The following is a 25,742-nucleotide window of genomic DNA, read 5'->3' on the forward strand; positions in this document are numbered from 1 at the left end:
AGACCTTTCCTGATCCTTGTTCCCATGGTAACGTATGACGTCCCCTCTCGGCAACACCCCCATATATATATATATATATATATATATATATATATATATATCTTTCAGAAGGAAACATTTGATAGCGTGGTCGAAATCATCTACTCCTCTCCTCTGAAAGGTGCAAACTTTGAAAACACAACCGCCGCTTCTGCCAGGAGCGCCCCCACTCCCCGCCCAAGCCTTGGGGCAGGGGTGGGAGGGAGCTGGTGGGGAATCCTCTGGGCCAAGGTCCCTAGGGCGGGAGCTGGACCACTAGGGCTCTAAGCGTATCAGAGCTCCTCAGCGCCAAAGGGATGCGAGCCAAGAGAAAAACCAAACGTTGTAATATGTAGCGAAGAGATTAGGGACAGAGAAAGAGGATTTCCCAGTGTGCCCCCATGGTCTTTCCCAAGTTTGACACATTTACTCACCAGGAAGGTTTTTTTTTTCCCCCCAAAGGTTTTTTTTTTTGTTTGTTTGTTTTGTTTTGTTTTTGTTTTGTTTTGTTTGAATTACGAAGAGTTTCAGAGACACAGGAAGGTTCTCTCTCTAGTTTTAGGGAAATCTAGAGAAAGCCCCAGGAGGGCCTTTCTGATTTTTGCCCAGCTTCTCTGGACTGTTTGATAGTCATAGTTCACCCTCTGGGGACTTTAGCAGTCAGTGATGACTAAATTAGGGCCCCTGCTCTGAGGAGTTTTAAATTCTCGTTGGGTGGAGAAGACGCTAAGGTAAATCATCTTCTCCTTCTTGTTCTTCTTCTTATCCTCCTCCTCCTCCTCCTTCTCCTCCTCCTCCTTCTTCTTTTAGCAGTTTACACCTCAGGTGCTTTTACATTCTTAACGCTGTTAAAATGATAAACTCAAAGCCCAAAGGAAATTTAGAGGTTACCTAGGGGTTGAAGGGGAGAGGCAAATACCTGACATATATCTGCCACTTTCTATGTTCCTGCCCATGGTAGACATTGGTAATCGATCACTCATTCATTATTATCACTTATTTATTGGCCATCCTCCAAGTTCCACACGTTATGTCAGGAATACAGCAAGAAACCATACAGACTTGCTAGCCTTATGGACCTCCAAGGGGGGGAGAGACATTAAACAAATAATTACATGCATGGAAAGTGTTTTAAAAAGGCAGAGTGTGAGGGCAGACAAGGGCATCACATATCTGGAGGTAACCTGGGGGTGCAGTGGGGTCAGGAAAGGCCTCCCTGAGGAAGTGATGTATAAGCTGAGGTCTAGAGGTTAAGGAAACTGAGTCTCTCCAAGGGTGGAAAAAGAAGCATTACATGCTGTTTATGGAAGGCAACATGGGTCACCGCATGCTCCATGGCTAAATGAGAGGGTATGGATACTAAATGGGGGGATAGTTGTCTGGAGAGAACCAGAGGTTGGTTTAGCCAGGCCTTGGAAGAAGAACCGGAGAGGGCTGGAAGATCAGATTGAGCAAAGGTCTGATTTATTGTTTATCCACTCCCTTCTTAGTGTAGTATGCCCTCAGGGGCTAGTAAAAAAAAAAAAGACTTTATAAATTATTGGCTATCTACTAAGAAGTGGCAATTCTCCTGACTTCTCCCATGTTCCTTGTAAGCTAAGTATAATTTTTCCGGTTTTACAGATTTAAAAAAGATAATAATAAAAAAGCTTGGGAAGGCTACAGACACTTGATGAAGTTGGCCATCAAGTAGGCAACAGAGCTAAGATTTGAGCAGCTGCACTTTCCACAACTCCTCACTGTCCTAAAATTTCCAGACGGGGGGTTGCTCTAAAAGCAATCAAATAAAAGCGACAGAGAGCTTTAATTTCAAAATATTACCGGGGGAAAGGCTGGGCAGAGATGCCTCCGGTGACTGAACATCAAGCCGCAGGGGAGCGTGTGGAAGAAAGCGAGGGGTGGCAGAGGGAGAGTGGGGAGGAGAGGGGGAGTCGGAAGGCTTGAGAAGTGCGTCCCTGGGCTCCTCCGTGACTGCGCTGCGGGGAGTTGCCCTGCTCTAACCACTACCCGGCCCGGTTAATCATTTCCTGACCTTCCTTCCCCCTTTCGCCCTGCCCGCAGGATTGCCACATCAGCCTCCCCCTTCCCCCTGCTCGCCTCCTGGCCCTGCAGCTCCCTCGCCGGGTTTTACAAGAAGCCCCAACTTCGAGGCAATATTGGTAATAGCCCCTGACGTCCTCAAGGCGGTTCCCCAGAGAGATCAAGGCTAGCTGGGGCGGGGTGGGGGGCGGTTATGCCTCCCCAAGCGGCCCCTTAAGGGTTGCACTGTCCCCTTTTCCATAAGAGGCCAAAGAGCCGGGGATCCAGTCCCCGCACGGATTAACCAATTACAAACTCAGTTTCCCTCAGGCCAAAAAGAGTACGGCAACAGCAGCTGGCAGTGGGGTGCAAGGTTTAAATGAGATATTGTGTGTAAAGTGCTTGGTTAGAAGATAATAGTGGGTGTTTAACACAGGTTGAATCCCTTCCCTTTTTATCACCTGGTAATTCGGACTTCGCGTTCAGCAAACCTCGGCTCATAAATATCTCAGTTGAACCTCCACTGGTGAGTGAGGTCTGAAAAGTCCAACCACGTGCTCCACGTAACGCAGATGGTGAGTCACAGTGAAAAGATTTGATCCCAGATTCGTGGGCGCCCCCGAGGGCCCACCCACGTAGTACCCAGGTGGCTGGCTGAAGGCCACCTGTTTAGGACCTGTAAGTGGGTCAGTATCGCACCTGGCGCAGGGAGCCTAACACTAAATCGGGACTGCTCTCGAACCGAGGCAACCCGCTGGGCCACCGGCAGTCGGTAACTTAACCTCTCTGAGCTTATGTTTCGTGTGTAAAATGGGACCTTTAGTGCCTGTTTGCCTGAGTGATTTTATTTTCTTTTTCACACTTTCATGAGTGGCTAGATTTTCTACCACAGTGTCGTCAGACCATCACAACACACGCAGGATCAGTCTTCTCTGAGAGCACTCCTTCCGCCACGGTAAATGCAGCGGACCTGCCCCGCGTGCCGGGGCTTGGCGCCCCACCCTTACCGGTGGGGTGGGGGGGGGTGGAGGGAGAAGCCGCGGTCGCCCCGTGCGGCGGAGTTGGGGTGTCATTCGGGAAAGCAGCCCGAATCTCCCGGCCACCCGCCCGCACGGTCCGGGACCCCACCCGGCGGGAGTGGGCAGGGGCGGGGTCAGTCTGTGGGCGGGGCCTGTCTGGGGGCGGGGCGGGGCCGGCCTGGGAAGACGGAAGCCCTCGGCCTGGGGGTGGCGGTAGAACCCGGATCCCAGAATTCCACGTTCTTCGGAGCGGGGCTTCTGGAGACGGCGGGTGGGAAAACCCGGCGCCCGGAAACCTTTGCTTTCTTTGACGCAAGGGCTCGGGACGCAGCCGCCGTCGGCCGAGCGCCCGGCGAGGAGCGACCCCAGACGGAGCCTTCGGAGCCCCTCCGCCCACACGTCTCCAGGTCCCCGAGCCTCGGTCTTCCTCGCCGCCCTACTCGTGGCCATGGAGTGTCCGCACCTCAGCTCCAGCGTCTGCATCGCTCCGGACTCAGCCAAGTTCCCCAACGGCTCCCCGTCGTCCTGGTGTTGCAGCGGTGAGTGCGGCCCCGCGGCGGCCCTGCGGCGCACCCGAGGCCCCGGCCTCGCCGGGCCTGCCGTCTAGGGGCCGCGGGCGGGTGGCGCGCGGACCCGGGAAGGGGTGAGGGCGAGCCGGGCCCGGAGGCTGGGGAGGGGTACGCGGTGAGGAGGGCTCGGGCGGGCGCGGCGGGTGGAGCGGCGGCGGCTCCTTTGTTTCCCGCGGCCCGACGGCCCGGCCGGCTGAGGAGAGGCCCGAGAGGGGCGGGAGCCAGCGGGGGCCACGAGCGCGTGGGGACAGCGGCGGGCGGGGATCCTGGCAGGCAGCTGGCCCCCCCGCCCCGCCCTGCTGGGGGGCTGTGCTCGGCCTGGGTGCGGGGCTATGGGGGCGGGTGTCCGGCCCCCACGGTGCGGCCGCACGTGTGGCGGGGCCCGGCTTGCGTCCCTCCTCGGACTGAGGAGAAAAGCGCCGCTCTCCCGGCGCAGCTTTGTCTGGGCTGCGGGGCGCGCTGGGCCCCTTCGCCGCTTCCTCGGCCCCGCTTCCTTTCGTTTCCCTTCGCTTCCCGGCAGGCTCGGGCAACTCGATCCACGCCAGGTGGGAGCCCTCAGCCCCGAGAGGCGCTCGGAATTCGGAACTCGGGCGGCGGAGGTCGGAATCTTTCATCAGCCTGGGAGGGTGAAGTTTGAAAACAGGCTGCAGGCTAAAAAGCTCTGGAGGCTGAGCCAGCAGCTGATTTGGAGGGACGGCTCGAGTTCCCGTTCAGATGTTTTGGGTTGTCTGAAATTGGGTTAGGATTCCCAGGTTCATGTGCTGAACAACAGCTCTTAGGTTTATGTAAAGCTTTTGCATTACTTCGGCATCTTAACTCCTTTGGCTGGGCTCTTTGGAAGCCCCAGTGCCCTCTTATTGTCTGCTCTAGCGACTTAGGATCGCACCAGCCACACTGCTTTGATTACTTCCTGGTAGGGCCCTGGTGCCGCCGCTGGAGTCTTTGTTTATTAGCTTTGAGATGATCAATGGTAGCTTGAGGTGTAGTGTAAAATTTGAATTGTGCATTTCAAAAACCTTAAGTTCATTTGAAGAAATAAAGGAAAAGAGCAACGGTACGATTTAGGTGTGTGACATTTTTCGTTGCGGTTTGGAGCTGGGGAGGTATTTTGGAGAATGCCTTAACACTTTTGACAGGTTACTTCTTAAATGGTGATTATGTCCTTGGAGAGAAACATCTGCAGCGCCACAGAGAAACAAGTATTCGTATTCTACGGTTAGGAATAGAAATAACTGCAGTTTTTTGGAGCTCTCAAAGGTTTGATGCTTTGCTTGGCTTTGTAAAGTCAGATTATCTTTTTCTGCGTGAAGCCTTTAAAGATTAACTGGTTAATTGGTTTTACAGTGCAGTATTGCAATTTTTTTTATGAGGGTGCAGAAACCAGTATAAATTAGCTCTCACCTAAGAATTTATCTTCCACAGTGAATGCTGAGTATGGAAAAACAAATAAGGTGTATCAAATTGCTTTTCAAGTTGATTGGGGGTGTCTTAGCTATAATTGTAGCTATCGCTATGGTGCTAAAACTGTAACTTTTAATTTTTTTTTGCCCCAAGAGATTTAAAAAAACAAATGACGGAAGTAAACACTAGGAAGAGCATATCTTGTGAAGAATGATGCTCTTGCTCATCTGTATACTTCAGGGATACTAAGGGGACAGCGCACTACTGGCTTTAGGTAAACTCACATCAGATTTAAAGATGGCCTCACTGGGCACAAGCATCTAAAAAAGGAAGAGAGTTTATGCAAGTGGCAGATATCCTGTTGTGAGTCAATCTTGCCTTTGTCAGGGAGTCCACTTGACTTGTGGAAAAGAGTGCAGAAAACTGAGTATCTCTTGAGGAACTTAAAGTAAAATGGAACATAACTAAGAGACTTTTGCTGATAGCAACAGCAAACTAGTATTTCTAGCGGTAAAGATCGGGTCGTTTCTCTCCCAGGAGAAGGATGGCGTCTTTGCATCTTACAACAAAGTTTTTTTCTGACATTGGTATACAAGGGGGGTTAGTCATGTGGTTGGATTTGTAGAACCAATAAAGCTCGTTTAACAACTTTATGTGGCTTTTTTTCTTCTGTCCATATTTTGTGAATTGAAACCATTTCATGTGGGCTCCCATTTTAACCTCTTGGCATCCATTCTTGATATAATCTCGTATTGTATTGAGCTTGATCTTGTTCTTGCCTGCCTGTTTCAGTGATTAAATGATTAGTAAATTCGTGAGCTCTTAACTAATTCATCATCTTGGAGTAATATGTATTCTGGCATTTATTCCCTAACACTCTTGAATTTCTTTTCTTTTTTCCTTTCCTTTTCTTTCTTTTCTTTTCTTTCTTTCTTTCTTTCTTTTTTTTCCTTTCTTTCTTTTTCTTTCTTTTTTTTTTTTTTTTTTTTTTTGAGTAGTGGACCAAAAGGGTAGCCAGTGTGTTGAATAATGCTGTGACCGGGTATTGAGTCTGATTACGTTCTTATTAAGGAGGGAAGAAAAAAAATCCCTGTTTTGGCAATAGGACAATAAAAGTAATGCCCTTGCCTTGTTTTCTTTGGGAGCCTGCAATTATACCAAGGTGAAACAGCCTTAAGGCAAACAAGCAAATTGCAAAAGGCCAACATCCTGGGCTCTCCTAGCTAGCAATACATCCTCGGACAAGTAGTTCTTTTTCTTTTGGGCATCAGTTTCTTATGTCATCTGTAAAAAAAAGAGTAATACTTCACATTTACTTCACAGGTTGCTGCTAGGATGAACAAAGTAATTTTTTTGTGAAGATGTTGGGAAACTCTTGTAACACTATGGAAGTAATAGGTGGCATTACAGGCCAGAACATTTTTATAAATAGGACTCCTCATACTTAAATATCTAAAAGCCCTTAAATAGGGCCTAGGACAGACTGGCTTTATGCCGAATTATGCTTGCAAGGAGATATATTACTCAACAAGATTAGGGGGTGTAAGAAGTAATTATACTTCAGGATTGACTTGAGCTTCTTATCTATGGAAGGCACTGTGTGTTAGGTTATGTAATTGTGTATTGCAGTGCTTCTCAAGATTTTTGTTCTCAGGACCCCTTTATACCTAAAACTTATTGAGAACTCAACCTTTGTATGGCTTATATCTACTGATATTTGCTGTACTAGAATTAAAACAAAATTTTTAAATGTATTTTATTAAATCATTTACAAATAACAGCAATTAATCTGTTACCTGTTAATGGAGATAGTGGTTTATAGAAAATCACTATACTTTTCAAAACAAAAATTTTATGAGGAGAGTGGCATTATTTTACATTTCTGTAACTGTTGTTTAGCTTTATAGGAAACAGCTGCATTTTCATATCTTCTGCATTCAGTCTCTTGAGGTATCATACATCATGTATACTCTGGAAAACTCCACTGCACCCTTGTGAGAGAATGAAGGTAAACAGTATAAGTAACATCTTAATATTATTCATGAAAATGTTTGACTACACATACCGCCCCCCCACGGGGTTTTGGAAACTCTTAGGGGTCCAGGCCCACACTTTGAGAATCTACTAATATACATCTGTAGCAGCAGTGAAGGATAACTGCAGTAATTAAAATAGCTTTAAAAAATTAGAGAAATCCTAAAGGCTAGCAACATGTATGTCTTTGCAGAGACAGAGTTTTAAAAATACATTAGCTGGGAACAGATCTAGCTCTGTTGGGGTCATCATCCCATCCTCTCAAAAGAGTTACAGTCTAGGGGCACCTGGGTGGCTCAGTGGGTTAAAGCCTCTGCCTTCGGCTCAGGTCATGATCCTAGGGTCCTGGGCTGTCTGCTTAGCAGGGAGCCTGCTTCCTCCCTCTCTCTCTGCCTGCCTTTCTGCCTACTTGTGATCTCTGTCTGTCAAATAAATAAATAAAATCTTTAAAAAAGATTAAAAAAAAAGTTACAGTCTAATCTCGTTGGTGAGAGACAGGAAGCTAACAGGTTAGTAGATAAATCCATGTTGTGGTTTAAGGTAAATGTTGAAAATAGCAATTTCCTAATAAGGTAAAAACTGATTTATGTCTAATCTTTGCTAAAGGTATTCTCATTTTAAGTGAAAATTTTTAACTAAAAACTGGGATATTCTTTCAAGAGTTTTGTTATGTGCACATACCAGATGTTATTTTCAGAAGCTGGAGACTTGGGCATTTCTTATTTTTGTGGGTAGAAGGACTGAACCAGTGGTAAAATACAGGGGAAAGAACACAAATTGTTTAAAATGATGCCCTAAACACAACTGTTTTAAGAACTAAAGAAAGCCAAAGAATAAGCATTTGGACCTCGGGGGTTTGTGTGAAATAAAATAGCCGATTAAATTGGAGATATTTTCATAGCATGGGCATGAGAATTTTCCCTGATTAATTCTTCAAAGAGCTGAGAATGCCTCTTTAATTTTCCAGTAAACAGTTGCCCTCACATTGTTCTACCCAGGAAAAGTAAATATAAAAGAAGTAAGTTGGGGTGGATATTAGAGATAATCCTGCCTTTTTTTTTTTATTTTGGACGCTCCATTTGGTAAGCTGAGGGGCTATTGATCCTTGCCAATGGTAATAAATATGTAATTTGTAGTAAAGCTTGTGATAAAGGTGAGAAATTACCTTGATCCAGTGGTAGGTTATTTTGTATCATACTTCTCTCACAACGCTCCATCTAAAAAAGACTCTTGACCAGTAGATTACATTTTCTAAATAGGATCACTCATTTGTTCATCCTTAGGTCACATGCATTTACTGCTTTTTGGTAGCACTGTTTGAGATATTTATTAGGTGCTTAGCATGTAACAAGACACTCAGTAAATATTTGCTTACTGAATGAAGGAACTTTTCTTCCATTTAGATCATGGCTGGAATGGCCTTAAACTTCCATGCTGAAAATAAACACAAAGTGAACTTTCCCGTAGAATGCTTTCACCAGTCCTTTCTCCCAGTGTTTTCCTCGGTAACATAAACTTTGACTGGATTATGAGCAAGTGGCCTTCTGCAATGTTACCACAATGAAATTGAATTCTTTTGACATTCTTTGTTTATAGATGGGCTGGTGAACATTTTAGTGTACATGTGGGTGGGACAGTTAAAAATCAATGGACAGGTGATACTTTATCATATTAATTCTGGAGGTTAACATTTGAATTTTATATATGCTTTTCTGAAGAACTTAAACTTCATTGGTAAGAATTTAAGCTTAAGTCAAATGTAATTGTTTTTCTAGTTTTACTGGCAGTGCTGCCCCTTCCCCCCCAGAACCTTAAACCAGCCTCAGCAAAGTCTCTAAATAATTGGTGGTAGATGTGAAAGATCTAGAGTCTAGAATGTGCTCCATGTGTTTGTTTGAAGAGGCTGTAGTCTAGGCATTGAGTCTAACATTTTGCTGTTGTGAAGTTTTGACACACTGATCAGAAGTCATTTTCTAAATGGCATTCTTAAAAAATGGCATACAAAGAATATCCTTCATGTCCAAAGCAGAAGTAAGGATGGAATTGAGGGGAGTATGTGAACTCTTTGTTTAAGTTTCCCATTATTCATTTATTTTCAAAATAATTCCTTCTCATCATTATTTGCTTTTATAGGATTAGCCTTAGGCTTTTATAACATCCTACTTTTCCCCCAATTTATGCAGTTTCCTTCTTTACTGGAATTTAATAGATTCATTTTTGGATTGTTGAAACTAGATTTAGAAATATGTTTTATAGTATTTGTAGCTCAGTAAGCAGAATAGTGAGTAATTTAGCTTGTAGCTCAGTGAGTAATTTAAATTCCTGTTTTAAAATTTAATTGAGTACCTCTTCCATCAGGGAGTAATTTACATGTACATTTTCCCCTAACTTTGTTTTTTCTTTCTTTTGGAGCTTTTCTGTGTTTCTTGAGCTATTTTATATATTTTTCCTTCTTTGAAAAAAAGTGTTATTTCCCTTTGATTAGGCTACAGTTTCCCACCAACCTACCGATGGATTTTGTGTTCAACCTAGGCCTTGGAATAGAGTTGGGTAGGTAGTTTATCAGTGCTTGAAGTGGAAAATGTATACAGCTTAATATATTTTAGTGTTTCATGTTTATTCATAGCTCCTTTAGACATTAGAGCAACTGCATTCTGGGTGTTTTAATAGAGCTTTCCTGGACAGATGGCTTAGAAGGCTGTACTTAGATTCTCAGCAGGGGCTAGTACTTTTTGGAGGGTATATTTGTCATGAAGCTTACCTTGAGTGACAGTTTAGAATGGTGAGAATAGCATTAATATCAGTAACAGCTTCTTCATCTTACCTAGAATTTTTTTTGTGCCAGGACCTCTCAAGGTGCTCTGTGATTCATAAGTCTGATTTGAGAATGTAGATAAGGGTAGATATCTTTTAGATTGAAAGGAAATTTACCTAAAACTTGTTCATTGCCATTGTATCCTGAAATCTTTTGGGGTTTCGAATGATCTTTGGCTTGAAAACTTGTATGTAGAGATCATCTTTTAACTGCTGTGAGTCTGCAGATTTTAGTATCTATAGTAATTCCAGATGTTTCCTCATCTATTAGTTTTACTGAGTAGGAGGAGAATGGAGAACAACATAAAGTAACTTCAAAGAAGTTTGCTAGCGTTTAATCCTGACTAATTTAATTAACTGCCCATCCTTGTAGTTTTTCCTGTTTTATGGATTGTGAAACTGAGACAAAGATTAAGAGAGTTGCTTAAGATGCTTGGGGGTATTAGAGATAGCCCAAAGCTTAGACTCAAATACCATTCAAACCATACTTTTAGCCTGCCTTTTAAAAAGCAGGGTCTTTATTTTGTCATCCGGTAACTTAGTGCTTAATAATATAAAGGATTTAAAGTGTTTGGAAACATGTTTAAAATAATTCCTTTGAAGATTTTGACATGAAATACGTTTTAAATTCCACAATTTGAAAATAATTTTAAAATTCTGTATTTGATTAGTTGTTCCTCTCCCTGTTTATTGATTAAAGTAGAGGCAAGTTGGAACAAGATTGGTAATACGGTTGGAAGAAAACTGCTGTTTTTGAATTTCTTAACTTCATTACAGTTCACAGATCTAATTTTTTTTGTTGGCTGAAATTCATATTACTTTAGTTCAGATACAATAAACGAGCTTTCTCAATGTAGCTGTGGATAAAATGCGGTTAGCTTTGGTTATTTTTTAAATGTGCTTCTGTTCTTGACGTTGCCCCTTCTCATTTTTTTATTTTGTTTCTAGGAGAGGAGATTCTTCTTGGAGGTATTTTCTTGTGGGATGGGGAAGGGAGGGAATTCTTGAGATAGGGAATTTTTCTTTTGCTTCTGGTAGCTCAGAGGTTATTTGAATCTTTCCTTTTAGGCCAATGTACTTTGCTGATTCCATTTAGTTATATTCTAAGATTTTCCAGTTGTATTTCTTGTAAAAGTTAATTATAGTCTTTAGAGTACAAAGTTTAAAACAGATTTCCCTCTCTTAAGTACTGACAAGTATGTATGTGTGCAGATGAGCTTAGAGAGGCAATTTCACATTTTGAAAACTATTCTTGAAATTAAACTTGGACATTATAAAATGAAGTTTGTAGTTATCCTAATGTTTGTGTGAGCTGAGTGCTTCATGATTAATAAATGCTAGGTGAGAATTGAGAGGTTATTTTTAAAGATTTATTTATTTATTTTGGAAGAGTGCAAGCAATCAAGCTTGGAGGGGGAGGGACAGAGGAAGAGGGTCTTTTTTTTTTTTTTAAAGATTTTATTTATTTATTTGACAGAGAGAGAAATCACAAGTAGGCGGAGAGTCAGGCAGAGAGAGAGAGAGAGAAGCAGGCTCCCGCTGAGCAAAGAGCCCGATGCGGGGCTCGATCCCAGGACACTGAGATCATGACCTGAGCCGAAGGCAGCGGCTTAATCCACTGAGCCACCCAGGCGCCCCGAGGAAGAGGGTCTTAATCAGACTTTGTGTTGCACTGAGCGGGGAGCCCCACTCAGGGCTCCATCATATGACCCTGAGATCAGGACCTGAGTGGAAACCAAGAGTGGGCACTCAACTGAGCCACCCAGGTGCTCTTGAGAGTTTATTTTTATGGTGAATAGCTCATGTGTTTGAAAAAATATAATCTACTGGATTTTACCTGAAGACTTTGTATTCTGCTTTAGGATTAAATAGCTCTATAGTCTGTTTTCTGTTTTGAGTAGACATTCAGTGCTGATATTTTTTCTTTGTTGTAGTTAACTTTAAGGTAGCTCTATAGAAATCTGCTTGCCTGTTTATCCTTGACCAACCTTGAAGACTCTTAATGTTGTAATAGACTGTTCTTATACTCTCATCACCAGGAAGAGCTGGCTGGTGATTAACTATCATATTCCTGCAGGTTTAATTTAACTGACTGTAAGATGCTGAACTTATTGTTTTAGCTTCTTTAAATTTTTGTCCTTACTGACCATTTTTAAATAGTAGATTATTATCCATTCCTTTGTTTTGAACATTTGTTGCACAATATTAAGATGGTAATATTTTAAGCAAAGTTTTTGAAGATCATACTGCTATTTCAAGGAAGCAATTTTTGCCGTAGAAGTTTCCCTGGGAATATTGATAGATAACATGTTAGAGAAATGCTCTCATATAATACTTTTTTTTGAAAAAAACTATTTAAAACTTAGAGTCTTTGGGACACTAGTACTTAGGTTATTGATTGAAGATTTTTAATTTTAGTTCCACACAGTAAAATGTCCTTTGATTTAATCAAGATTAACTTTAGATTACACCTGAATTATTTTGAATGTTAATTGTGAGATGCATTAACATTGGCCACATTGCTCTGTACCAGCTAAGGACTCAAGCTTCACCTTATATGTGTGCAGTAGCTCCCAGATCTCAACATTCATGACATGAGAATTTAATTCTGAGAGCTTTATGTACTATATCAGTTTCATTTCAGTTATTTTAAATGCTTTGTAGTCTTTTCTTAAGCTCATTTAAAAACATTTTTAGGGGGCGTCTGGGAGGCTCAGTGGGGTAAAGCCTCTGCCTTGGGCTCAGGTCATAATCCCAGGGTCCTGGGATCCAGCCCCTAATGGAGCTCTCTGCTCACAGGGGAGCCTGCTTCTCCCCCTGCCCCCGCCTGCCTCTCTGCCTACTTGTGATCTCTGTCAAATAAATAAATAAAATCTTTGAAAAAAAAATAAAAACACTTTTAGGCTTTTGTGGTTTTTTTCTTCTTTGAACAATTAATAGATATTTGGGGGGAAATGTGGGTCAGATTTTAAATTTGTGTCTACTGATTGTAAAAAAAAATTAAAAATTACAACAACCTGGATGCCTGGGTGGCTCAATCAGTTAAGCCACTGTCTTTGGCTCGGGCCATGATCCCAGGGTCCTGGGATTGAGTCCCTCAGGGAGCCTGCTTCTCTCTCTGCCTCTGCCTGCCACTCTGCCTGCTTGTGTGTGCTCTCTCTCTCTCTCTGACAAATAAATAAATAAGAAAATCTTAAAAAAAAAATCACAACAGCCATAAGAGTTTTCAGGTTCCTCTTTTCTGTAATATTCGTTATCTAGCCTGTTAAGCAGAGATAAGTATGTGCCCAATTTATATTTTTTCTTTCCATTTCTTCATAAATAGTCACATTGACTTCAGGTCAATAAAGAGTTTCCTAGCACACCAGTAAATACAAGTGTGGTATTCTCCACCCCCATGGCTTTGTGCTTTCCTTTATTATATTATCACACAAAAAAGGGAGGAGAGTCATACAATGCAGACATTAAACCGATTGTTCTCTGAGTAAAGTCTTCGATAATGAGATGTTCCTAAACCTTTTATTTATTTATTTATGGGTGAGAATGCTTCATTCATATATATATACATATATATGTATATATATATGAATCTTACATTGCATATACTTACTATTGTTTTGCAATAATAGTTGTGTGGTATTTACATTTATGACCTATTATTTCTTTTGAAGGTGCTGCTACTGTTTAACCATGGATTTGTTTATTCAGGCTGTTGGCAAAAGTACAGAATAATGTCAGATCTTGCTATATTAAATAAATGGAAATACTGGATGTTAGAATTATTCTTAAGTGATCCATGGCTTTTGTTTTCATTTTGCATAATCTGCTTTATAGGGGAAGTTATTTTCAAAGCAATATAAAGTCTTGGTGATTTTTCTAGTTATTTGTGTTTGGTCTTCCAGAAGCAGAGTGGCCCATTTGACTCTGATTTGGTAATCTGCCTTGGCTTTAGTAGTTTTAAGCCTCCTCCTCACTACCCTTTCCCCTCATTTAGAGTTAGAGGCACAGTTCCAGTATTTAGTTGAAGGCTGGTAGAGTAGATATAGCATAGTAACTTCATTAGGTTTTTCACCAAAGTAGGTCTGAAGAAGTCAGATTCGTGATTACTGTTTTGGGGATTATGTAGTTTCACATACATTGCTTCCATATGTTGTTTTCATTTCATGTTGAAAAGTGATTTCAGAAATTTTAAAATAGAATAAAATGCTTGAGCCAATGAGGAGACCAGCCTTATGGATCAGAATTTGCCTCTATGTGGGAAGTCAGCAGGACCAGGTGCTCTCTCTTTTCTAGCTCTGTAGGTAACTGGATCTGTTAATATATAGATGACACATTTTGGCCAGTTTTGAAATTACTGTAGTAAAGGACACATACCATTAGCCCTGCGAATTCTGCTTGTAGTACACAGGGAATTCAGTTGATGCCTAGCATACCTCAAAATGATAAAGTGCTATTGTAATTTTTATGCCAAGTGAGAGATTTAAAAAACACCTTTTTAAAGATTTTATTTATTTGTCAGAGAGAAAGATAGTGTGGGGGGGTGCTGGGGGTGGCAGGCAGAGGGAGAAGCTCCCTGCTGAGTGAGGACCCTGATGCGGGAATCAGTCTCAGGGCCCTGGAATCATGACCTAAGCCAAGGTGGATGCTTAATCTACTGAGCCACCCAGGTGTCCCTGAAAAATTTTAATTCCAGTATGGTTAACATACAGTTTTATACTAGCGTCAGATAAACAATACAGTGATTCAGCACTTCCGTATATCACCCAGTGCCATGTAATAGATTTTAGGCATATATTTTTTTTAAGATGAAAAAAATGGTGTGAGCAATTGCATGAATTGATAGGATTTTATCATTTTAAAGATTAATTCATGGGGTTCCTGGGTGACTCAGTGGGGTTAAGTGTCTGACTTCAGTTCAAGTCAAAATCCAGATCCTGGGAGTGAGCCCTGCATCAGGCTCCCTGCTCAGCCAGAAGCCTGCTTCTTCTCCCTCTTCCTACCTCCTCACCCCTGCTTGTGCTCGCTCTCTCTCTCTCAAATAAATAAAAATCTTTAAAAAAAAAAGATTAATTGATGTTTTCAAAAAGTAATACATAGACACAGTTAAGTGATCATATCAGAAGGTTTATTTTCTTTTTTTTAAAGATCATGACCTAAGCTGAAGGCAAATACTTAACTGACTAAGCCACCCTGGTGCGCCAATATCAAAACGTTTAAAACACAGCAGCGATTTCCCACCCCTTCACCTTCAGTCGTACTGTCCACAACCACCCACGCTAAAGTCTATTTAGTTTTCTCTCTTATGCAGGTAAATACCTGTATATATTTTTTTTAAGGCTTAATTTAATGTATTTATTTGAGAGTGAGTGAGAGCAAGCAAGAGAGAGAGGATTTTTTTTTTAAAGATTTTATTTATTTGTCAGAGAGAGACAGAGAGAGGGAGAGAGAGAGCAAGCGAGCATAGGCAGACAGAGTGGCAGGCAGAGGCAGAGGGAGAAGTAGGCTCCCTTCCCAGCAAGGAGCCCGATGTGGGACTCCATCCCAGGCGACTGGGATCATGACCTGAGCCGAAGGCAGCCGCTTAACCAACTGAGCCACCCAGCCGTCCCGAGAGAGAGCATTAGTGGGAGGGTAGGGGCAGAGGGAGAGGGAGAAGCAGATGGCCTGCAGAGCAGGGAGCCCAGTTCAGGGTTCCCTCCCAGGATCCTGAGATCATGACCTGAGCCAAAGTTAGATGCTTAACTGACTGAGCCACCCAAGTGCCTCAATACCTGTAAAATTCTAAGTAATACACTCTTATTTCTTTAAAATTTATCACTTTTAGGCTTTATCCCTTCACATCTTGCTGTGGTAAATGAGGACATTAATGTGTTTGTACCATCCTCCCTTCTCCCTTTTCCATTTCTTACTATAACTCTAATACAGGTTTTGGTTAACATAGAGATTACGTTTTCTTGAATTTTATTTTTTCTTGAGTTAATAATTACCTTTTTATTTTTAATTTTTTTTAAGATCTTATTTTTGAGTAATCTCTGCATTCAGTGTGGAGCTCAAACTTACAACCCTAGATATCCAGAATCGCATGCTTTACTAACTGAGCCAGTCAGGTGCCCCAATAATTGCCTTTTTAAAAAAGTTTACCTTCTACATATTTGCTCCTAAATATACTTATAAATCTGTTGTATGTCTATGAATATTATTTTCCAAGCACTTAAGTGTATAGACAATCTCTTAGTGCTGTTTTCCCCCCAACACCTCCTTTGCAGGCTCCTCTTCCTCCAGTTTGAACTAATCGTTCTCTAGGCCTATTGGACAGTTTTTATCCTCTGATTCCCTTGCTGTTCTCTTGTATTCGATCTCTCATTTCTTGTATCTCATGCCTTTTTCTTTGTTGATTTATTAGCCTGTTTTGCTGTAGTACATCATCCCACTCCCTTCTAATAGGAGGCACATTTTTGACCCCATGCAAGTCTGACACTTCTATTCTAATTTTGCACTTGATTGCTTGACAACTATAGAATATTAGACAAGATTTTTCTCTTAGAGACATGAAAGTGTTGTTCCTTTGTTTTTAGGCTTCCAGTATTGCTGTTGAGAAACCTGATGCCATTCTAATTACTGTGCCTTCATATATATCATTTTATTCTTTCTCTTGGAAGCTTTTAGGATATTCTTCTTATCCTTAGTTTTCTGAAATCTCAAAGTGATGTGTGTTGGCATGTGTAGTTTTTCTTCTATTGTGATGGGTACTCAAGGGGCTTTCAGTCTCTATGTTTGATACCACACTTATCTTTCCATACTATCTCTCTTAATTTGTTCTTTTTTCTTTTTGGAACTCCTATTAATTGAATGTTAGGTGTCCTAGATGGAACTTGCAATTTTCTTATCTTTTTATTTCTTTGCCTTTTGGTTCTAGTTCTGAGATATTTCCTTGATTTTTTTTCCTCCTCACGCCTTCCATTGAATTTGGATATTTAATCATATTTTTAATTTTCAAGAACTTTTGCTTATTTTTCTGATCATTGCTTCTTCCTATATCCCATTGCTATTGTTTTTGTAGTATTTTTTCCTATCACTCCAGGGTTTTACAGTTTGTTTGTTTGAAAGTTTTTCTGTGCTTCCTGCATTGTTTCTACTTCCTCTGGATTCCTCTTTTTCTTTTGTTTCATTTTGTTTTCAGTGTCTACACCCGATGTGGGGCTCAAACTCAATGACCCCGAGATCAAGAGTCCCATATTCTGCCAACTGAGCCAGCCAGGTGCCCCTTCCTCTTCTTTTTAAAATGATTCTCTCCAGGCTCCTGGGTGGCTTACTTGGTTAAGTGTCTGCCTTTGGCTCAGGTCATGATTCTGGAGTTCTGGGATTGAGTAGTCCTGTGTCATCAATTCTCTGCTCAGTGGGGAACAGCCTTCTCCCTCTGCCCTCATCCTGCTTGTGCTCACTCTCTCTCTCTCTTTCATATAAATAAATGAAATCTTAAAATAAAATTATTCTCTCATACTAGAGATTTTTTTCAAGGATTTGTTTTATCTTTTTCTGTCTTCATATGAGTGAGGCACCAAAAAGCTCTGTCCATGGGCTTCACTGTGAGATGGGAGAAAAGGCTGTCTTCTTCACTGGAGGTTAACACTGAAGATGTCTGTATGATGTATGAGAACTTCTTCTTCCTTTTTTTTTTTAAGATTTTATTTATTTATTTGAGAGAGAGAGACAGTGAGAGAGAGAGCATGAGCAAGGAGAAGGTCAGAGGGAGAAGCAGACTCCCCATGGAGCTGGGAGCCTGATGCGGGACTCGATCCCGGGACTCCAGGATCATGACCTGAGCTGAAAGCAGTTGTCCAACCAACTGAGCCACCCAGGCGCCCTGTATGAGAACTTCTTTAGCTCTGTTGAGTTATTCAGTCTTCCCTCTAGGAGCTGTACTCCTGCCTACTGATGTTCTGACATCAGGGTATAGGAAGTTCCATGATTCAGTTGTTCCTTACAGCCCTTAAATCCATTGTTTTCAGTCCTGTCCTTCCCCTTGCTGTCTGCTCTGTCCAGTGTCCCTAAGCCCAGAGTCACCTCCCACCTGCATTCTTCTCTGCTGGCAGTTAGGTTTTAACCTCCTTTGCACTACCAAGATTATTACTGCTCCTTTAACGTCTTCCTGGCTTCCAAAAACATGTTGAAATCTCGTGTGCTTTGATTGCCTCACATGTTCTCTTTATCCTTGTATCTGTTTAATTCCTTTATTGTCATTTTCATGGATGTTAGAAAGGAGAGGAGATAAGAGAGAAGTTGGTTTGCCATGTTTTATTTGATGTCTCTTTTTGTTTTTGAGAGAGAGAGAATATGGGGGGGGGGATTGAGTCGGGTGAGGGGCAGAAGGAAACGGGGAGACAGAATCAATCTCAAGCAGGCTCCACACCCAGCCCCAAGCCTGACCTGGGGCTCGATCCCACTGCTTTGAGATCACTACCTAAGCCATTAATCAAGAGTCAGTGCTGAACTGACTGAGCCACCCAGGCACCCCTTAGTCTTTTTTTTTTTTTTTTTTTAAGATCTATTTATTTATTTATTTATTTGACAGAGATTACAAGTAGACAGAGAGGCAGGCAGAGAGAGAGAGGAGGAAGCAGGCTCCCTGCTGAGCAGAGAGCCTGATGTGGGGCTCAATCCCAGGACCCTGGGATTATGACCTGAGCTGAAGGCAGAGGCTTTAACCCACTGAGCCACCCAGGCACCCCCTTAGTGTCTATTTTTAAATGAAATATTTTAAATCAGTTTTAGGGCAAGACGTGTTGTCCTATAAAAAATGGTTCTAATTAGTTACATTCAGATAGTCAAATCCTTAAAACTGAAATTTTGCATTACTCTATTTGAGTAAAAGAGCAAACTCAGATTTACCTTCTCTTATGGACAGAGCAAAATAGTGTTGCTTTTATCAGAGTCAGCAGAAAGAGTAGGTAAATCAGAGGGTTTGAATCTGTTTAGGAAGCCAAATCACACGCCAGACTTTGGATATGTAAAAGAAATGCAGTCGTAAGGCCATTTGGACTACTGTAATTAATATGTTATAATATTTTTACTGTATTAGTTCATTATCCATCAATTTAGTGGAGTTAATGCTGGGTTCATAAAACTGTTTGCCTCTACACATTGATAATTTAAACTTTTCCTTTGTGTTTTGGTTTTTTAAAAAAGTTTTTAATTAGAAATAAAGAATAAAACTTTTTTTAATCTCAAATTTTTATTTTGATACAATTCCGTACTTAAAGAACCATTGCTAAGAACAGTACAAAGAACTCCCATCTACTCTTCTTTTCCGCAAGTTTTTTTTTTTTTTAAAGATTTTATTTATTTATTTGACAGTAGATGGAGAGGCAGGCAGAGAGAGAGAGAGAGGGAAGCAGGCCTCCTGCTGAGCAGAGAGCCCGATGCGGGACTCGAGTTCCGCAAGTTTTTATTTAAATCCCAGTTAGTTAACATTCAGTGTAATACTCGCTTCAGGTGTAGAATTTAGTGATTCATCATTTTTGTACTACAACCGGTGTTCATCACAAGTGCATTCCTTAATCCCCATCACTTATTTAACCCATCCCCCCACCAACCTCCCCTCTTGTCACCATCAGTTTATTCTTTATAGTTAAGAGTCTTTACCTAGATTGACCATTTGTTAATATTTTGCCCCATTTTTGTTATCATTTATGTACACATCCTCACTTTATGTATTTTCTTCCTGAGTAATTTGCAGGTAAAGTACTCCTTTTCCATAAATACTTGTTTTTTTCCCCCAAGAACAAGGGGTTTCTTTTCAGTAAACATAGGATGTTGATCAAAGTCAGACATTTAATACTGATAGAGTAGTATTAGTTAATGCATGTTCCATATTCAGATTTTTCCAGTTGTCCCAATAGTGTCCTTTATATATTTCCTTTATAGCAGTTTCCCCTTTGTGTTACAGCTGCCTACCTCCACCAGATCTAATCCAGGATCATGCATTTCATTTTGTTGTCATAATGGTTTAGACTTCTTTAATCTGGAAGAGTTCCTTGGTTTTTCTCTTTCACATCATGGTATTCTTAAATTCATTTTTAAAATTTTTTTTAGAATTTATTTGAGAGAGAGACCAGGCACACACATGAACTGGAGGAGGGGCAGAGGGAGGGGGAGGGAAGCAGACTCCCTGCTGAGCCCTTCCTCGGGCTCCATCCTAGGACCCTGAGATTGTGACCTCAGCTGAAATCAGGAGTCCCACTTTAAACCAACTGAGCCACCCAGATGCCCCCGAGATTGTGGTATTTTTTAAAGAATACAGGCCAGTTATTTTTATAAAACATACTTCATTTTGAGTTCTTCTGATGTTTCCTCATGATTTGATTCAGGTCATGATTTTTTTTTTTTTTTTTGGTAGGAATACTACAAAAGTAATGTTGTGTCTTCTCAGGGCATCATATTAAGAGGTTTATGAGGTTGGTTTGTCTCGTTTTTGGCGATGTTAACTTCAAATATTAAGGTAATATTTGCAAGGTTATTCCACTGTAAAGTTACTATTTTTCCCTTTGCTATTAGTAAGTATCTTGTGAGAGGTACTTTGAGATTTTGTGTATACATCCTGTTCCTCACCAGGCTTTCACCCAATAACTTAACAACCATTGATGATTCTTTTTTTTTTTTTTTTTTTTTTTAATTTGACAGAGAGAAATAAGTAAGCAGAGAGGCAGGCAGAGAGAGGAGGAAGCAGGCTCCCCGCGGAGCAGAGAGCCCGATGCGGGACTCGATCCCAGAACCCTGGGATCATGACCCAAGCCGAAGGCAGAGGCTTTAACCCACTGAGCCACCCAGGCGCCCACCATTGATGATTCTTGACTGAATCACTTATTACTAGGATAGTTGCAAGAAGTTGAAATTTTTTTTAAGATGTTGAATTTTTAACTTGCATTTTTTCTAAATATATTAGTATTCTGTAAAGAAGAGCTTTCCTTTCCCTCCCACTTATTTGTTTATTCATTTATGGTATTAGTATGGACTCACAGATATTTATTTTATTCTTTGATATCATTATTATTTTGAGGCCCGAATTATCATAGCTTTGGCTGGTGGGAGTGACCTAAGCTGGAATTTGGACATGTCCCTATTGTCCTTTGAGCTCTTTCTTTTGGACACAAGATACTCCAGGCTCATCTTGTACTCAGCATACCCCAGCCTTGGAATCAGCCATTTTTCCAAGTATCCCTTATTCTGTTTAGTGGGGAATAATGTTTGCAAATTAAGATCTCTTAGCAGATAAGAGCTAAGAAATATAAATAAATACACATGTCTCTGTGTGTGTGTGTGTGTGTGTGAGAGAGAGAGAGATAGAGAGAGATTATATTAATACTTATAATTCCAATTCAGCATCACAGGTCTGGTCTTGCCCCTTTTATTATTTGTAATGCTCTTCTCCAACATTGAAAATCTGGGTCCCATTATCCTCAGCATATGTACTCATTTGCTCTGTGCCATAATCAGAGAAGTAATTCCAGAAATGCTAACCCATACCATTGTAAAGGAAACCTCCTTGAACTAGAGTTCAGTATTTGTTTAGGGTTCTTTTTGTCTATGTACTGACAATATGTAAAGTATTATGTTCAAAAGTCATTTGAATTACTTTCCCTCCATCTTTTAATACACTTATTTATTTGGCATATAGTTGGGTTCATTTGTGTTTGATTTCCATTTTGGATTTTTTTCCACCTCTTCCTTAATGATTCTTGTTTTCCTTTTTGAGTGCTTAAAACATTAGCATAGTTCCAGAAGCTAAAACTATACTGAGAAGTTTACTACCCATTCCTTTCACTCACTGCCACCCACTCTTGTAGACAATTATTCTGATTTATTCTTCCTATGTTCTTATCTTTCTCTCTAAAAAGGTAGCAGACTAATTATATATTTTTGGACTTTGCCTCTTTCATTTATCAGTGTATCCTGTATATCACTCTATGTTTGTATAAATTTTCCTTATTTTTTAATAGCTTCATAGCACTCCATTTGTGAATGTGTCACAGTGAATTCAACCATTCTCCTATGTTTTGGATCCTTTATTTTAGGTTGTTTCCAGTATTTTACATTTACAAATAATGCTGCAACTAATAGCCTTGTACAAATGTATTTTTGTATTAGGAGTATCTACAGGGAAGATTGAAAGTTTTAACTTCTTAGTTGTATGAGCAATAATGTTTAAGTGTTTTTATAATAATACTTCAACCTATTTGCCTGCCTGCTCCTGTCTTCCCATCTGCTGTGGTCGTACAAATGTACTTAAGACTGTTGAAGGGAAATATTTTAATGTAATTATTTTTCTGTCTGGGAAACCTTGAAATCAGAGAGCTAGAAGTGGCCTTGAAAGCATTTTTAGTCAGTACATAGTAGCTAATAAGATATGTTCTGGGTCTATTTTCATTTTAACAACTGATTGCTCCTTATATATACTAATCAGTGCTGTTTTACCATCTGAGTACTCAGACTGAACTGTTTTCGGGGACATCTTTCTTAATTTAATTCATGTTAGGTTCCTTCATGTTGTGCTGCTGACTGGCTGCTCCCTGCGGTCACAGAACTGCAGTAGGACAAGACAGTTATACACAGGGTAGCAATGGGGATATGGGCCATCTGTTTTCTCTGACAGATCTTAGAGCATTAGTCAATATTATAAGCTTAAGATCTTCAGAGGAATGGTAAATTGGATTCCCAGGAAATGCTGCTGGCTCTCTCAGGTGGTTGAGAACTTCCAGTTTGTTCTAATAAGTGGGCATCACGGCAGAAGGGAGACCTCCTCCTACATTGGTAGATAACCATGTAAAAGATCGGCTAGCACAACTTCTCGTCAGAGGGACCAGGAATGAATTATACATGTATTAAGATAAGGATTCCCTCAGCCCAAGGGTGGCTGTAGCCTCCAAGGGGATCCTACTTATGGTCCTGGGAAGCCTTTTGAATTTGTGTGCGTGTGCCATACAGATGTTATCGTTTTCTGTGCATGTCTTGACATGGAAAAGGTTGGAAAAGTAGGCTAAGAGCCAAGGACATTGCTTCTTAAAGAGAATCTGGTAGTAAGGTGGATAAAGAGGAATTGAATTTCGAGCTACTGGTTAATAAAAATAAGCTGATTACCTTATATTTAATCTGATATGAGTTGTAATCATTCCTTTTTTCTTCTTTGCTAAAACAAGAATTAGAAATTTTTAAATGTTTTGTTTACCTAAAGAAAATGAAAACTCCAATTCAGAAAAGATATATGCATCCTTATGTTTATTGTAGTGTTATTTATAATAGCCAAGATAAGGAAGGAACTCAAGTGTTGATCGATAGATGAATGGATAAAGAAGATGTGGGAGAGGGGTGCCAGGTTGGCGCAATCAGTTAAGCACCTGCCTTCGGCTCAGGTCATAATCTCAGGGTCCGGAGATCGAGCCCCACACCAGGCTTCCTGCTCAGCAGGGAGTCTGCTTCTCTCTCTCTCTCAAAAAAAAAAAAAAAAAAAAACTGGGAGACACACACACACACACACACATACATACACACTGGAATATCACTCAACCATAAAAAAGAATGAGATCTTAGCATTTGCAACAACATGATGGACCTAGAGGGTATAATGCTAAGTGAAATAAATCAGAGAAAGACAAATACCATATGATTTCACTCATATGGAATCTAAAAAACAAAGCAGAAACGGACCTATAAACAGAGAACAGACAGGTGGTTGCCAGAAGGGAGGGGTGGAGAGACTGGCAAAATGGGTGAGCAGGAGTGGGAGGTACAGGTTCTAGTTATGGAATGTTTAAGTCATGGGAGTGAAAGGTACAGCATAGGGAATACACAGTGGTGTTGTAACAGTGTTGTAAGATGGCAGATGGTAGCTACACTTGTGAGCATAGCGTAAGGTATAGAGTTGTCCAATCACTGTTGTATACCTTAAAACTAATGTAACAAGACACGAAACTAATTGTGTGTCAACTGTACTTCAAAGTTAAAAAATATTTTTAAATGACTTTGGTCTAGCACATTGTATTGGGTGTTGGTTTACTCAAGGTATGTTTTGCTTGGTTAGATTGGTAAATCAGGATTTTTTTTTTATTTTTATTTTTTTTAAAGATTTTATTTATTTCTTTGACAGACAGAGATCACAAGTAGGCAGAGTAGCAGGCAGAGAGAGATGAAGAAGCAGGTTCACTGCCAAGCAGAGAGCCCGATGTGGGGCTTGATCCCAGGACCCTGGGACCATGACCCGAGCGAAGGCAGAGGCTTTAACCCACTGAGCCACCCAAGTGCCCCGGTAAATCAGGATTTAATCTCTGTTCTGAATACCTTTGAGTTCAGTATTTTTCAGTATGATTTTGATACTTAAGTTGTCTCTGTACTTAAATATTTTATCTGAGTAACATCTTCCTAAGTTGTCTAAACCTTTTTGCACATCTCTCAGAATGTACACCTGAACTGTATTTGCTTTCTAAATATATTTATTTTACATTAGGTGTATAAAGTTTAATGATTCTGACATGAAGGTGGTTTAGTAGTTCAGTCAAATTTTGAAATAAACATATCAGGATTGAGTATTTTATCTGATTCATTTGATGTTTTGAATGTAATTTAATTTTAGGTCAGATATAGGAGGAGTTTCTGAGAGAGTTTTAACTTTAATGTGACTTATGTATATGAAATTCTTCTAGGCAAAGGAATTGTTAGCTGAAGTTCCTTTTAGTGGGTGTAAACTAAGAGAAAAAATTTTGAGAATTAGTAGTCATGGTATATGTGGCCATACGTTAACTGTTAGATATAATTGCAGCAACCAGAATTGACCCCTGCCAACCATTTTATTCTTTCTAATGTGTTTTTAATGGAAAGGAACTGACCATCACTGGTGCTTTCTGTTTGTTAGGCCCTTTGCTGTGCACTTTATATCTTTTGTCTCATGAAATCATTAACACAGCCATGTGAGGTAGAGGTGGTATTTGCCCTGTATTACAGATGAGGAAGCTGGCTCTGGAACCAGCTCCTGTAGGTCATAGAATAAAACTGGTAGAGCAAGAAAGTAAATTTAAAATCGCTGGTCCTGAAGCCCATGCTTGCTTCATTATATCACATGACCTCTAACATGTTTATTTTGAGTCTGTATAGTAACAGTTACATTCTTATGAGGGTAACCTAGTCATTTGGTACATTTTTATGTTAAAGAAGGAAGATTTCTTGGGGTGCCTGGGTCACTCAGTCATTAAGCATCTGCCTTTGGCTCAGGTCATGATCCTGGGGTCCTATGATAGAGCCCTGCATTGGGCTCTCTGCTCAGCAGGAGGTCTGGTTTTCCTTCTCCCACTTCCCTCCTTGTGTTCCCTCTTTCTCACAGTCTGTCAAATAAGTAAGTAAAATCTTAAAAAAAAAAAAAAAAAGAGAGAGAGAGAAGGAAGATTTCTTTCGGCAAGAGTCAAGGGCAGGTGATTAAGGCCTCTGCCTAGTTCAACCCAGATGATCTGGAGTAGAATTCTGGTCATTGTGTCCTTCCCTCTCTTCCTCTTTCTGGGCTGGCTGTGCAACAGTTTTATGAGAACTTTAAGAGAAAAATGTGAGCACTTCCTTGGAAATCTTGGGATTCTGGTTATTAGCATGTGGGCTCTTGATTCCAACTACAGAGGCCTGGGATTAGACATTGCTGTGTGAGACAGGGATCAAGTCAGGCTGGCTCAGGAATATGTCAGAACTCAGAGCAAAGACAGAATTGGAAACAGAAATGAAGTAGGATGTTCTCAATTCATAACTGTTCAGTTTTTCGAATCGAACCTTTAGTAAAATCTGAGGTTTCCCAGAATGCTTATTAGAGAACATAATCCAGAGAGGGAAAAGGTATGAA

General features: G+C 40.7%; 1 protein-coding gene across 9 annotated transcripts in view; it reads left to right on the top strand.

Annotated features, from left to right (window-relative positions):
- Nucleotides 1-3,217: 3,217 nt before the first annotated feature.
- USP3 (ubiquitin specific peptidase 3) overlaps nt 3,218-25,742 on the top strand; it is a 107,148-nt gene continuing 84,623 nt past the window's right edge. For 4 of the 9 annotated variants that reach the window (XM_032342804.1, XM_032342808.1, XM_032342809.1 and 1 more), the window contains exons 1-2: nt 3,603-5,300; nt 6,926-7,034. Coding sequence is in view for 2 of the 9 variants with exons in the window: in XM_032342802.1 (XP_032198693.1) it covers nt 3,505-3,595 (91 nt within the window). In the remaining 7 variants the exon portion in view is untranslated. The other 5 variants (XM_032342805.1, XM_032342806.1, XM_032342802.1 and 2 more) reach the window with 5 other exon arrangements.

The sequence above is a fragment of the Mustela erminea genome, chromosome 5 (genome assembly GCF_009829155.1).
Source record: "Mustela erminea isolate mMusErm1 chromosome 5, mMusErm1.Pri, whole genome shotgun sequence".
NCBI classification, from domain to species: Eukaryota; Metazoa; Chordata; class Mammalia; order Carnivora; family Mustelidae; genus Mustela; species Mustela erminea.